A 13,960-nucleotide genomic window follows, 5' to 3' on the forward strand; every position below is an offset into this window, starting at 1 on the left:
ACTACAGATTTAAGCTGTTGTAAACCAACCCTGACAAAAAGTAACAAAAAGCATAGATATTAAACTCTGGAGTGACTGCCAGATGGGAGGAGTAGGGCAGGCAGGTTCACTCTGCACTCCATGCACTACAGGTCTGGTGAAAAACATGATGAAGAGTTGTGTGCCAGGAGAAGAGAAATGCCTTAGCTGACGATCACGCTTCAGCTGCGGATGGACTTCAGCGCTCCAATCTCATGCCTCGTAGACAAAATCCAAAATTATCAAAGCAGACTTATACCTGTTAGAAGGCAGCTCCAAAGGTCCTAGCTACTGAGCCTCTTGCACTGACTACAGTGGGAGCAAATATCTAATAATCTTGACAGAAATTAGTCTATCCCTATTCACATTTCTTGCAAGCTTGACTGACTTTTGGAATCATTCTTCTTTTGTGCAATAAACTCCTGTTGCTTTTGCTTGTCCTCAGCTCCCCTAATTTAGTGACAGGCAATTGTAATTCCTGTTGGTGAGAATCTATAGTAACAGCCAAAATGCTCTAATTGCTGGCAGCATCTTAGTTCCATTTCTAACTACTGGCTGCAGGTGTAAATATCCATTCCCCCACTGTGGAGAGACTGGAAATCTGCCAGAAATTAACAGCCACTAACTGTTCCCAGCGATCATGAGCATTTTGTGACCTCTTTTTCACCTTTCCCTTCTTCAGGGGTCATAGCCCAGTTTCAGAATCCTTTTTAAAAATCGCTGATGATACCAACTCTCAGTCTCTGCAGGTGGCCTATTTTTCATGCTCCCAAGCAGGAGAGTCTTATCCATAATATTCATCCTTAAAACAGACATATGTTGCAATTTAAATATACTACTCTTTCCCTGTCAATCATGAGCATGAGGAAAAGTTTTCTCCCTTTTTGTACGTGTCATTTAGAGCATCCAAAGTCTATTATTACATCCGTAGGTAATAAAAAAAGAAAACCCTATCAAAATATTCAAGAATCCTTCATCTTCATTTTCATGCATGAAATAGGGACAAGGTTAATGAAAGACATTGTATTCTTAACTACAAGAGTTTTGTTTGGAAAACAACTAAAAGTTTCAGAAACAACAAAGTCTTCATGTCGAAATAATAGGCTAATGTGCTAAGCTAAGCAGCATAGTTTGTAAGAGAGATTCTGAGTTTCTGGTCTTGTTTAGTTATATATAATGAAAGCCTGCAGCTCCTCAGTGTCCTAGGGGAAACCACAGAGGCTTTAGGAGACTTAAAAGGCAACAAAGAGATTCCAATTTGTAGCACATGTAGCAGTAATATTACAGATTTTTTTTCCCATCTTAATTCATTTCAGTCCACAAAAACCATACTAGAGATGCTTGTAAAAGGGAGGTGAACTGCCGCAACAAAGCACAGCACAGCCTAACCTCATGTCTTTCATTGTCCCTACTCTTTCAAAAGTCACAACTAGAAACATTCCACCCCATCAGATAATAATGTGGATGTAGATCATGACCAGATTTTGCACACATGTTCATATGAGAAGAATAAATCTCAATATTCAACAGAAAGAATAACTGAAACAGAAAACATTTTGAATTGCTTGAATTTCACTGAATTGAAACTCATCAGTGCCTCCATGACAGTGACACCTCAGTCTGTATACGGTTAAAACTTCATATAATCTGAAAACAATTGTGAAAAAAACCCAAAACATAATTAAATACTGAAGCTTTCTGAAGATTATTTATCTTTTGCAGACAGCATCAATGAAAGCTGTAAAAACAAAAGTTTTGCCTGTTCGCTATACTCCCAAGGGAATTTAAACTATCTTTGTTCTGACATTAACATTGCTTTGGTATAAAAGATGAGGCCTTTGGGATACTAGAACTGCTGCTTCTTGAAGTGCTGGTAATGCTTTGGGTTGCAAAATTCATCGTTTTTAAGTGGATGTTTTGAGATACAGAGTTTGGTGCGTATGACAGTGAATGTGTCAGTGGCCTTGAAACACTGAATGACTGGATTATCCTGAGGACTTGTGAGGAGCCAAAAAAATCTTATTTTAAGATCATATTAAAATACAATCCATCTCAGCAGTGAAGAAGTCGTGGAAGCAACTCTCATCTGGTTAGTGAAATTAGGTACCAGGACTTGTGCCTGCAGTGAAAAATTGTTTATATCAGAGATACACAGATAATTGGCATGTTGGTTGGTCATTACAGAAAATATGCGCCCCCAACATTTGCTGAGACAATTTTTCTATACCAAGTCTCCTTATATTCTTAAAAATAAATTAATAAAATACTGTTCTACAAAATCAAGTAGATAATTTATATAGCAATTCCTGTGTGCTTTACATTAGTAATGGTGATGGTACTTCCAACAAAACTCTCCTGCTGCTTGTAGGTAGCTCAGCCTTTCCACTCCAATGGACTGAACACCTCTATAGCCAAATGTTGTTAAAAGGATGATCAGGGCTCCATCTTTCTTGTCCCCTTCAGACCCTGAGTGCTTATACCCACAAATGTCCTTAACAGAATGATATATAATGGCTTGATTATATACATAAATGTTATTTGGGAGACAGACTGCTGCTACTGTACAGTCATGTATTTTTAAGCAGTGAAATGTAACAGGAATACAGAGCAGCACATGCATTGCTACAGGAGATATTAAAAATTCTCCCTCTGGTTTTAGATCAGCTTAAATATGCAAACTCTTTTCTCCCCCTCATGTTCTATTTTGCAGGAAAAAAATATAAAATGACTTGATAATTCAGAATCCCTTGAAGAATAAAAGGGAAAAAAAAGTGTGTATAGAAATATTTTTATCCAAAATATAGTAGAACTAAATATTCTGAAAACTGCATGCTGATAAATTCTGAGCAGGAGTCCATACACCATCTCAATAGGTCCACAAGTCACTTCAGATCAAGATGCTGATATAAGGTAGGACTCAAAAAACAAGAGAATTCTTTTAACTTTCTGAAGGTGGATGCTGAAACTGAAGTGCCTAAAAATAAGAACTTTCATTAAAAAGTGGAACCTGACTATGTTATTGTGTGAGAAGATGGAAATATGCTCAGAGATCATGCTTCTGTTCATTGTCATTTTATGAGCAGAAGTCCCACCAAGCCATCAGGTATACTCTCACTTTGGATAATGCTAGCTGAAGATCAATGCTCCAAGCTTATTTTAGCAAGAAAAAAAAAATATTTGGTTTCTAAAAGCATCATTAGCCTTTTTCAAATTATCATTCAATGCTAACAACTGGGAATAAAAGTAACATTGACTGTTCAGAGCAACTACCCTAGAAGGAATATTTAGACATTATGAAATGTCTAAATATTATCCCAATTAGATGGTATTTGCAACAGACTGCAGGTGACAACACCCCCCATGGCACACAACAAGCCTCTGCAAAGCGGGTTGTACAGAATTCCTTCTGTCTTTGATGAAGGAGATGTAGCTAAAGGACATAGAGGTTAACTTCCCCACAGCACCTGTGTCTGGATAAAGAAAAAACACTCTCTCCCAGGCTGTAAAAGCTGCATACTTCTCAAAATGCTTGTGAATAATCCATAAATCAAAATGTAAATTCTTGAAGCACTCCCAGATTAAATTGCTTATCCATGTTTAGCCATTTTGTCTATTCACCTCTGAAAGACTCTGCAGTGCCTTTTCAGCCTCTCCAGTCTGCATCCTGATTGCCCCTTGCCCCCCAGACCTAAATTTGGCCTGTGCTGGTGTGGAGAAGGGAGAAGACAAAACCTCACATTAAGATTTCTGATGGGAAAAGCTTTTTAATCAGAAAAGATGGAATTCATCCTAAACCTGTAGCTTAAGTAATAAGGTGATTCAATTTCAAATTATTACCCCCATCATCTATCCTGAGCATTTTCCTTCCACCCCCAAACTAGTACCACCACTAAACAGCCTGATTCTACCACTGTGTGGTTCCTTATTCGTGTGGCAAATATCAGGCAGAGTCTGGGTTTTTATACATTCTTATTCATCCTTTAGCACTCTAAAATGTAAGCTGCTGTTTCCCACTCTAGAAAATTGCTATACCAAACACCCAGTTTAAAATCTAACTGGAAAATAAGGAAGCCAGGAAGCCATGGCTTGCATTTTGACTCTCAGCCTGCATAAGAATTTCAAACTCTTAGGAAAAATTCTTACTGAAATTCCAGATTTTATTGGATTCCAGAATTGCATCAGTTTTGGGTAGGGGGGGTGTCTTCCACTGTTATTAACAAGAGTAGCTCTACTTATAGCACAAGTGTTGAGATCATTCTGCAGTTGGACTTAAGAAGGGTGAACCAATTAATTCTTAGTCCACAGCCCATTACATATAAAAAGAGATAATTTTGTGCAGCATCTAAGACACATGGACCTTCACTTGTTGTGACAACCTCATGACTCTCCCAAAAAGTACCAGCTGCAAAAATGTGAGTACAGCCCAAAACTTTGGAAGAACTGGAACATCAAATCCAGTCTTCAAACCCCAACTGCATCATTTTAATAATATTATTAGTTCACACAGCTACTCAGGAGTGCAAAGCACTGAATAAACTACCAGGAATCTTACTATTTCTGATTATGTCTGCATAGAAAATATATACTGCTGGAATCCTTTGGCACACAGTAATTCAAATCTTTCTATGAATTCTCTGATAGTAAAAGATTTTTAACTAGCCTCCAATAATCCATTGAACTTCCTGAGAGATTTTAATAATAGATACTTATCATTCAGTTCATCACTTTGGGTCTGCCTTCAGTCATAATTTCAATACATCTCAATTGAATCTTCTACTGTAAACACAATTTTGCATCCAAGGAAGAACTTACTTTCTTGTATTGCATTAAGAATTTCTGAAAAGTCCACATCTGTCTTCTGTATGTCTGGTTTTATCCATATTTGCGTTTCCAGCTGGTTAACCTGCAAATCCTCTCTTCCTTCTGAAGAAATTGAAGAGATTGATGGGGTTTGTGACAGTGCAGTAGAAAATCCAGCCAAGGGGCTTCAGGTGAGGAAACATACACATTGAATGAAGGTATTTCCATTTTTCCTCCTTAGCAGAACCAAATTTTCTTCAAACCAAGGAGCTTCAGATAGAACATGGACTGACTTAAAGCTAAATAGAATGAAACAACAACATTCTCTGCTATCTGCAACGATGCAGAGTCACCACTGGCAAGTCCCTCATTCAGGTGACCATTTCTGCCATGCCATGAGCATCACCTCACCATACCATCTACAAAACCAGCACCCAAATGTTGTTGTTACAAATGGCACAAGAGATGTTGTTACAAATGGCACAGGAACAAACAGACTGAAACAAAACACACACACAAAGTAAGTTGCAAGACAGAAAACAACCATTAGGACAAAAAGAACGTGGACAGTGTGTTTCAGATGCAGGGCACCGTAAGATCTTGTACGCCAACCTGATGGCATGATATAGCCTAGGAAGGAGTCCAGCACTGGAGTCCATTTCAAATGGATTCACATTGGTATGTAATAGTTGCTGTTTAAAAAGCATTGCAGAATAAAAACTTATTCTGGTGGGTCACAGTTTCAAACCTATTTACACACAAAAATAGGCACAAGATTTGCCCATTTCTGTGCTCTTTCAACATTAGCAAAGAAAGCAGGAAATTTTGAAAACAGAGAAATATTGAGAGGCTGCATATTGAGAGCAGACAGAAAATGGCCAAACAGGCACAAGATGCTGGCTACACGGTATTTGGATACAGACAGAGAGAAAGAGGGAACTACTGGGAATATCTCTGTTTTTTGAAGATTAGCAGGAAAGCTTTTAACAAAGGCATCTGTTAGACATGGTGCTCTTGAGTACCTAAAGCACAGAGTTAGCAAACACCTTCAGTGGTCAGGGAAATATGTGGAAAGGAATTCATGACAAAAAGGCTGAGGTGAAAGAACAAAACTTCAGGTCATTTAGGTTATTGTGCTTCACTAGAAGCTATCACTCATGCTTTGGAAAGAAGCATTTTCCTTTCATCTACAGGCTGCCTATAGCAAGATGCCCTTATTGAGAATTCTGGGCTAGCCTATTGTATTTTCCCCTTCTCCTTGCCAAATTACTATCTCACTACTGCCTTGATGGGAGTGACAAATAATATTCCTAGGCACAAAATTACTCAAAAGTGTTTTAGAGACCCTTCTTCACTTTTTGGAGTACAGATCTCAAAATGGGTACACTTTGACCAGCTTCATCCTTTATTATTTTTCAGTGTTAAAATATTAAAAATTAAAATTGTCTCATGCTTGCTTCAGCGTATTCTTTTATTCCGCAGCAAAGATTCACTGTTAAGATCAGAGACAACTCCCCTTTTAGATTCCTGCAAAGTGATCTGTCATAGCAGCAGCAGGAGTCAGCATTTAATGATGTAGAACAAAGAGAATTTCTTAAGGGAGACAGCTGATTATTCATACAATAGCAGCCTCAGGAAATCTTCAGATGACCTCAGAGATGAGAGGCTAAGATTTGCCCCAAAAGAGATTTCTAAGGCCCAAGAAAAAATACTGCAACTGCTGAAAAATACATACAAATAATATGATGGAAGTAGAAAAGTAATCAATGGACAGCAATTTATTTAAGCAGTTTCACAAATTATATCATTCTGTTTCTTCTTAAATACTCAGCTACTACTTTTAACATACACCAGTTCATACTTGCATCCTCATGTCCAAGAGCCTTTGTTCTACATTTCAACCCTAGTTAGAGCAAATTAATGACAATATGGACAAATATAAAATACCCTTTGCTCCCTCAAGCCCTCCATCCTTGTTACATTTAAGTCACTGTTCCTCAGAAGAGATGAAGGTAGTAGGATCCCTGCAGCACTCCAGCAGATCAGAATTAATTGGGCCAGGGAGAAAGGAAGTGGCAGTCAGCTATGGACGTCCCAAAGTGCAGATATCTGACGGACTACCTAACCATAGACCTGTTAATAAAATTAAACTCTTGGAGAATGTACACAGCTGACTTCAAAGCCTCTCTTTAAATAAAAAACCCAAAATGCCTAGGAAGTGGTCAGAAAATGACCAGCCTAAACCTGTGTTTCAGACAATGAAGTCAAGACAATTTTGCTGCACTCAAATTCCTCTCCTGTATCTGATCCTCTTGCAGTATAGGGAGTTTTCAGCAATGCACAGAAATGACAGTCTTCTGTGGTTGTCAGATTCACAATAACCTTAATATCTGGCCTCACTGCACAAGTATCAGATTATAACAGCATCCAGTCTGAATATCAGCCAAAATTTTAGGGGTAATCTTCTACCAATCATTTGTGATAAAACACATAGCTAATTACAAACTTGCCTTCACCAACACAAGGGAAAAAAGACAGCACAGCTTTTATAGTAGGGGTTGCAGGAATGCTTTCTTCTCCCATGACCTTAGTGATGTCAATAAAGACTTGAATTAGGGCACTTGGGCTTCTATCCTCCTCCCTCTGTCAGCATCTACTTTTCAGGAGGGACTACTGCATATTTTTTTAGATGAGAGAAACACCACCTATGTGGTGGGCCGTGGACTGGCCAAATTAATGCTTTCTGGCTTGTTGTCAGATAGAGGTTTTAAACCAGTAGCTCTTTGGAAAAAGCCACAGTGACCTCATCCATGTTCCAGAGATTTATTTTCTTTGCCTTACCACAGATCTTCAATACGACATGCAAAGACAGTATCTGATGTCACTGTTGCTATTGATGGATCACTCACCTGCCTTTAGCATTTCCTTCTTGCTTTAGCAGCTGCTGATTTATGCTTTATTAATTACATATCCCACTGAGTAAAATCTAAGCAATATTGTCTGAGAGGATGGTAAAGACTCTCTTTCCACAGAAGTATGAGAAATAGACACATACAAAAGTGAAGTAAATATTAGATTTAAAAATTTTATGTTTTTTCTTTTGTGAAGATCAGTCTCAAATTTTTCTCAGCTTATTGAGACTTTCTAGTTCAAGAGAAATAATATTTTAAATTACCTTATGGCACTCCTCTGATTTACTTATTGATGCATAAAGCTGTGTATAAACTAACATACTTTTTCTTTTATTTGTCTTGTAGGGTCCCAATTAATTAGGTTAAGAAAACAAACAAGATTTTTAAAAGACTTTTAATTTTAGAAGCTAAATGAGATGGCTTGTTCTCAGTCAGAATTTTAACATAATTCTAAATATAAAAATGACCAAATGTATCAGAGAAGCAATTTGTGTACCAGCATAGTTAATACAGTACTGATGTTAAACAAGGGCATTCCAACTTGTAGTGAAAGAGATTTTGCCATGTGGGTGGATGCTGCTTTCACAGAGCCATCTACCTCTAAGAGGGCGATACTTAGCGAGAACAAATATAATTCTGACATGAGCAGGTTTGTTTTGCTACACTAAGTACTGCATGTAAGTTCGACTGAGAAGTTGCCCCTTCTTAGCAGACCCTTTAAAACAAGCTGAAAGCTGCTGTGCATGGTGCCCTTTTCACTCTAGGCTAACCCATGTCAACAAGGGATAAAGAATCATCCCTTCAGGCATATTTTTTATTGGCTTCTTCCTGTGAGTTCTCAGCACATCATCTGCATCAAAAGCAGAGTTTCAAAGGGAAACTGCATTAAGCATTTCCTATACATGTTAGTCAGGGGTCTGCACGTGTGTGTACAGCACAGCTTTACTGCTCTCAGCTCTGGCACTTCTCATGTCTGTGACAGGAGTGGAAACAAAATGCACAGCACAGCTGGCCTTCCCAGGACCTGCCCCATGACTGCACTGGACAGTGCAACTGCACCTGATGAAAACAACTTTGGTTCAATTATTGCTTCAGAAAAAAACACAAGCTGTTCTATGAGTCATAGAATGTATGAAAATATACATTAACATACACGTCTTCCTAGCAAGATAAAGCAGTAGCTTGAAAGCAGTAGCTCAGAGATAGATAATTATTTCATTAAGTGGAAGGCTGACGTGTACCATATCAAATCTTTCAGAGAGAGCTGCTTTTGCTACATTGGTCAGAAAGTGTTTTCTGTTAGAAATCTTATATCATGTTCTTTTTTGGTCCTCACCAACCAGTATCGCTATATTCTTTCTGCTTAGGCATTTTTCTCTCCTGCAGCATAAGGTAAATACTGTGCACATCAAATGCACTTCAGTGATTACATTAGATAGATTTTAATATATCAAAAGTATTTAATTTTTTGTTTCTGCCTTTAAATCTCTCATGTACAGTAGTGCAGAGTTTCACAACACAAACTTATCATTGCTAAGTATGTTCTCAGAGCAGGATGCAGAAACGTGTCTTATGTCCTGCCTTGCACTTCCTCTTCTCTACACAGTAGAGAAAGTCTTTGTTTGCAAACTGCAACTTTAGCTCACCAGCCCAACACTTGACTCCTTTCTGGAAAAAGACTGTTACCCAGAAACTTTCCTTCCAACCTTGCTCCTCGCCAGCAGCACTAAGCTTCCTCTACCTTACACCTTCAACACAATTTCAGATTTTTACAAAGGATGTGGGGTATGTGTGGTGAGTTCCCTTCTCCTTTCATTTTGATGCTTGTTTCCAGTTCTGGGCTCCTTTTGAAGATGGCAGTGGGGGTAAGGCAGGAATACTCATGTGTTAATTCTCTGATTCTGAGAATTTGCTGGCATATTTTTACATGTAATGCAGTGTAACATCAGAGTAAGACCAGCTGTCCGCCACATCTACAAATGCACATGTAGTGACAAACTGGAATATCTTAAGTGTCAGTTTTTATCAATACAAGGTATTTACTTTTACCAATGTATGCCATACGGTTTGCCCCGACTAGCTACAAACATCCACATTTTTGGAAAAGTTTTAAATAACTGTTAATGATACACATTGAGTGGCCTTTGGACACTTCTCATTTAAGACAAAGTACTCCATAATAATAGCATTAGTACACAATCTGTTTCCAAGACTGAAAAGATTGGGTACCCTGTGGAATTACTTGCAGACCTTTGAAAAACTTCTGACCTTGTAGATTGCCATAGATGCCTATAAATACATAAGAACTTCCATATAACTTTTGATATTCTTTATTGGTTTATTAATTACCTTGAAACAAAAGTGTGTCATCTATCACTATTTGGTATAGCTAAACACATCTTCTTCTAGTATGCAGAAAACACCATTTATCTTAATGGATTTCCCATTGTTTATGAATAAAATAACATTATCTGACTGTTAGCATCCAAGTGGAGTGTTAAAGCACAAAAATGTCTTTTTAGTTTTGAAAATTATTGGAACAAAAATATAGGTCTTCTTCATTTTCAATGAGAAAGTCCAAGGAATATTAGGAAAAAAAAATTCAAACCCCAAATCATTCTGGCTAAATCAAGGTACCTATGCCATAGCTATCTGTGCATGGTCATGTCAAAGGCACAGCAATAAAAATACTGGTATTATTTTTGAAAAGCAATTAAAAAATATATTCACTTTGCATTGTAATGCATGACACATGCAAGACATGACATATGTTTAATTATTATTAGAACAAACTCTTTTCTTATCTTCCAGAAGCAGTAGTAGTGAAAGGGAGATTTCTGAACACTTGATATAACTGATTTATCACAGACTGTGGTATTTTGATGGCATATGGTCTCCACTCTTCCCTCCATGAAACTCTGGCTGGCATCAAACAGAGTTTGTGCCATTTACCTAGAGATGCAGGGAGCTCTATGTTCAGCACTTGTTCTTTTTCTTTCATGCTGTGAATGCCTTTTCCAGAGACAACCATAGGAAAAATGGACAGATAACCCTTGGTGCAAAGCAATACCTTGAAAATGTCCTCTACTGTCACAACAGCCTGAACACCAGACTATAGGACAGGGTCCTGATTGCCCTCAATTCTCATATTTCCAATTCCATCACTGCCCAGAATGAGCTGTTGAGTGCTGTCAAACCCACAAAGGCTGTGCTCCTGTCATCAAAGGGGAGGCACCTCTTAAGTAGCAAATTTGAACAGGACAACAACTGCAGAGAGTTGATAATCCATGTCTGCCACATGGGCAGAACCCATATGGGCAAACTACTGGACAGCTCTGTAAAAGGTCACAACCTCTTGCTTCATGTCCCATCCATGCTCAGAAGATGCCTCCATCTTCTGACTATTGAAAGAACCCGAATGTTCACACTGAACACAAGCACATCCCTGTGACTAACATTTCCAATCACTCGGCTCTATTTGGCCTTGGTTCAGATTCTTCAGCAATCAGTAGAGGAACAGAGTTGCACAACAAGCCTTTGGAATTACCTCCTAAAAAGGCTTCAGTGATTATACAAAGAGACAAGGCAGCAAAGTGTCTCTCCTATGGGGAACAAAACTACTCTCTTCGAGTGTCACAGTGCCTGAGATGGGTATTCACAAGATATACTCTGAAAATGGCACAAAGCCATTTAATATATATATAATGAAATATAACTAAGCAAAGACATTTCTCCACAGCTGTATATTGCAAATAAGGATCTTGAAAGAAATCTAAGATCTAAACACATTGAGCAATCCAGTCCATTTCCTACTACCTTTATTTCTGGAAAAATAATAGTAAGAATGATTGTTACCATCTCCTCTTTCCTCTTGCCTCTCCTCTCTTCCTCTTTTTATATGTGAGCACACATATAAAAACAAAACTATCAAAGATCACCATCACATGTGATCTTCAAATATTTGTCCATGTTTGAAAAATCAAACTACTTGTGAATGATAAATCCCTTTACAAATATCAGAAGTCATTATCAGGCCATTCATAAAGGGGAGGAGAGAAAAACCTTTGCTGAACCAACAGTTTATTGCAAAACCCTCACCCAGTTCTCTCTATTGATGAGACAAACAGAAAATCTGGCTGCACAGGGAACAATCTAACAGAAAACTTCAGTGCACAAATATTTACTTTATCATAATGTGGGACATCAAGACAGCTTTAAAAAGAACCCAGGTGTCTCTTTCAGGTGTGTTTTAATGTAACAACCAGTTATACTCACATTGTACCACAGCACTGCCTTCACAGTCTGAACATAAGCTGGTAATTAATTCTGGCAAAAAGTACCAGCAGCTAAACCATTTGGGGAATTTCAGCTGTCCTAAGACTGCTGAGGAATGAATATAATACAGGATTGTGAAAATGGTTATCCTGAAGATATGATAGCAGAACAGGGGTCTATGCAGGGCAGGATCCTATTTCTGACACCAAGTACTTAGCCAAAGGGAGTAAGAACAGTGCAAGTACATCCAGTCCATCCCCAGTCTGTTCCTTCCAGTTTGGAAAGATTTAGAGATTTCTGGAAGGTTTCATTTGGATAGTAAACATTCCCGGCTACCAACATCCTTTTTCCCACAAATCTGTTCCTTCTATATTCTACATCGCTTTTGATTTAACAGGTCATCATCAAATTCCTCCCTCCCCTTTTTACTTACCTTGTTTCCAGTTTTCATGAGCTAGGGTGCCTGCCCCTCAGTTACAGCATCATAAGCCCTTTCCCAGGCCAGGGCCACGAAGCCCGGAAATCCACTGTCATTGTAAAGTCTTTCCTACTCTTGTCTCAAACTAGAGCTACCATGCAGACCCCATTAAATATACCTTCTGTACAGAAACTAAACACAGATCAATGAATCCCACCCTAGGCTATTACAGAGAGAGGATATGGTTCTGACCTACCAGTCTGGGTGTGTGGAGACATAATTAGGGAGAGGTTATGATAAATACAATCATTCAGTTACAAACTGGAGTGGAAGAATGGGACCAATATTTGTAGAACATTTTGTAAAAATATTCTTTCTCAAAATTTTAATTTGTCTTTGAGAGAACCTTACAAACAGCAGGAATCATGCTGTCTATACTAGTGCAGTTGGCCTTTCTTATATAGCCTTGCAACCTACTATAATTACCAAAATCTGCAAAGGAGAAAGAGAGCACTTTGACATTAAAATGCATGGAGTAGTATTGGGCTGTTCACATGAGATGCCTACCCCAAAGAGATTATTTTCAGCAACTGGCTCTAAGCAGAGTCTTCCTCACAAGCAGTAGGAGAATATTGGAATAGCAAGGGTCATAATTTTCAGGCATTCTGGCAACACAAAAGGTGCAGTTGAAAAAATGTGCAGTTTTTATGATCCTTAAAAATATTTCATCAGTTTAATAGGTCCTGAATTCCTTTTCTGTGTTTGGTGCATTCCTAAAGCAAGGTCTAAACAAAGTACTAAACTCTAGCGGCATCTCCCTTTTTCTATTTTAACCACCCTGAATATTACCAGTAATGAAGAAGACCTCAAAAAGCCAGATGCTCTGTGCTCTATGGGACCTCTAAAACATAAAATAGTACAGAACTGCACTCCAAGGATGGGAGCAGCAAATATTGTGCCTCTGTGAAGACACACAGAGGACACATTTGCTTTCCTGACACATCCACCCACTCATGGCACAGGAACGGTCAGAGGTCTGTTTGACCAAAGGAAGTTCCCAGAAACAAAGGACAGATTAGAAATGACTTCACCTTTTTGCTTTGCTGCTGCCCTTATGCTTGGTCTAAGTTTATGCAACTCTTTAGGGCTTTTGAGCTTTTTTGGCACCACAGTACATTGGTTGGAATTTCTAGTGGGTCCATTAGAATCCTAGAAGCATTTACGTGTAGCATGTCTACACATCCAAGGAATAAGAGCCCCCCTGCTGATTTGTTTTGTTTTGGTTTAGCTTGGGTTTTTTGTTGGTTGGTTGGTTTTGGGTTGCTTTTGGTTTTGTTTGTTTGTTTGGGTTGTTTGTTTTTTACTTTCTCTTTTTTTTTTTTTTTTTTTTATATAATTGTATAGGAAGGTCTGGCAGAATTTTGAGATATCAGAATGAACCAGCAGACTTGGTCTTAGGAAAGAGGTATTGCTATCTTTTGGACTTTCTACAAACCTTTTGTAGAAATTAATAACACTATGCAGCCCTAATTTAGTT

General features: G+C 38.3%; 1 protein-coding gene across 1 annotated transcript in view; it reads right to left on the reverse strand.

Annotated features, from left to right (window-relative positions):
- The window catches only part of ANO4 (anoctamin 4), a 187,298-nt gene that overhangs the window by 111,313 nt on the left and 62,025 nt on the right, over nucleotides 1-13,960 (reverse strand). Inside the window, exon 3 of the mRNA XM_066549687.1 lies at nucleotides 4,831-4,941. Coding sequence (XP_066405784.1) covers nucleotides 4,831-4,941 — 111 coding nt within the window. The remainder of the gene's footprint in view (nucleotides 1-4,830; nucleotides 4,942-13,960) is intronic.

This window comes from Molothrus aeneus, chromosome 5 (assembly GCF_037042795.1).
Source record: "Molothrus aeneus isolate 106 chromosome 5, BPBGC_Maene_1.0, whole genome shotgun sequence".
NCBI lineage: Eukaryota > Metazoa > Chordata > Aves > Passeriformes > Icteridae > Molothrus > Molothrus aeneus.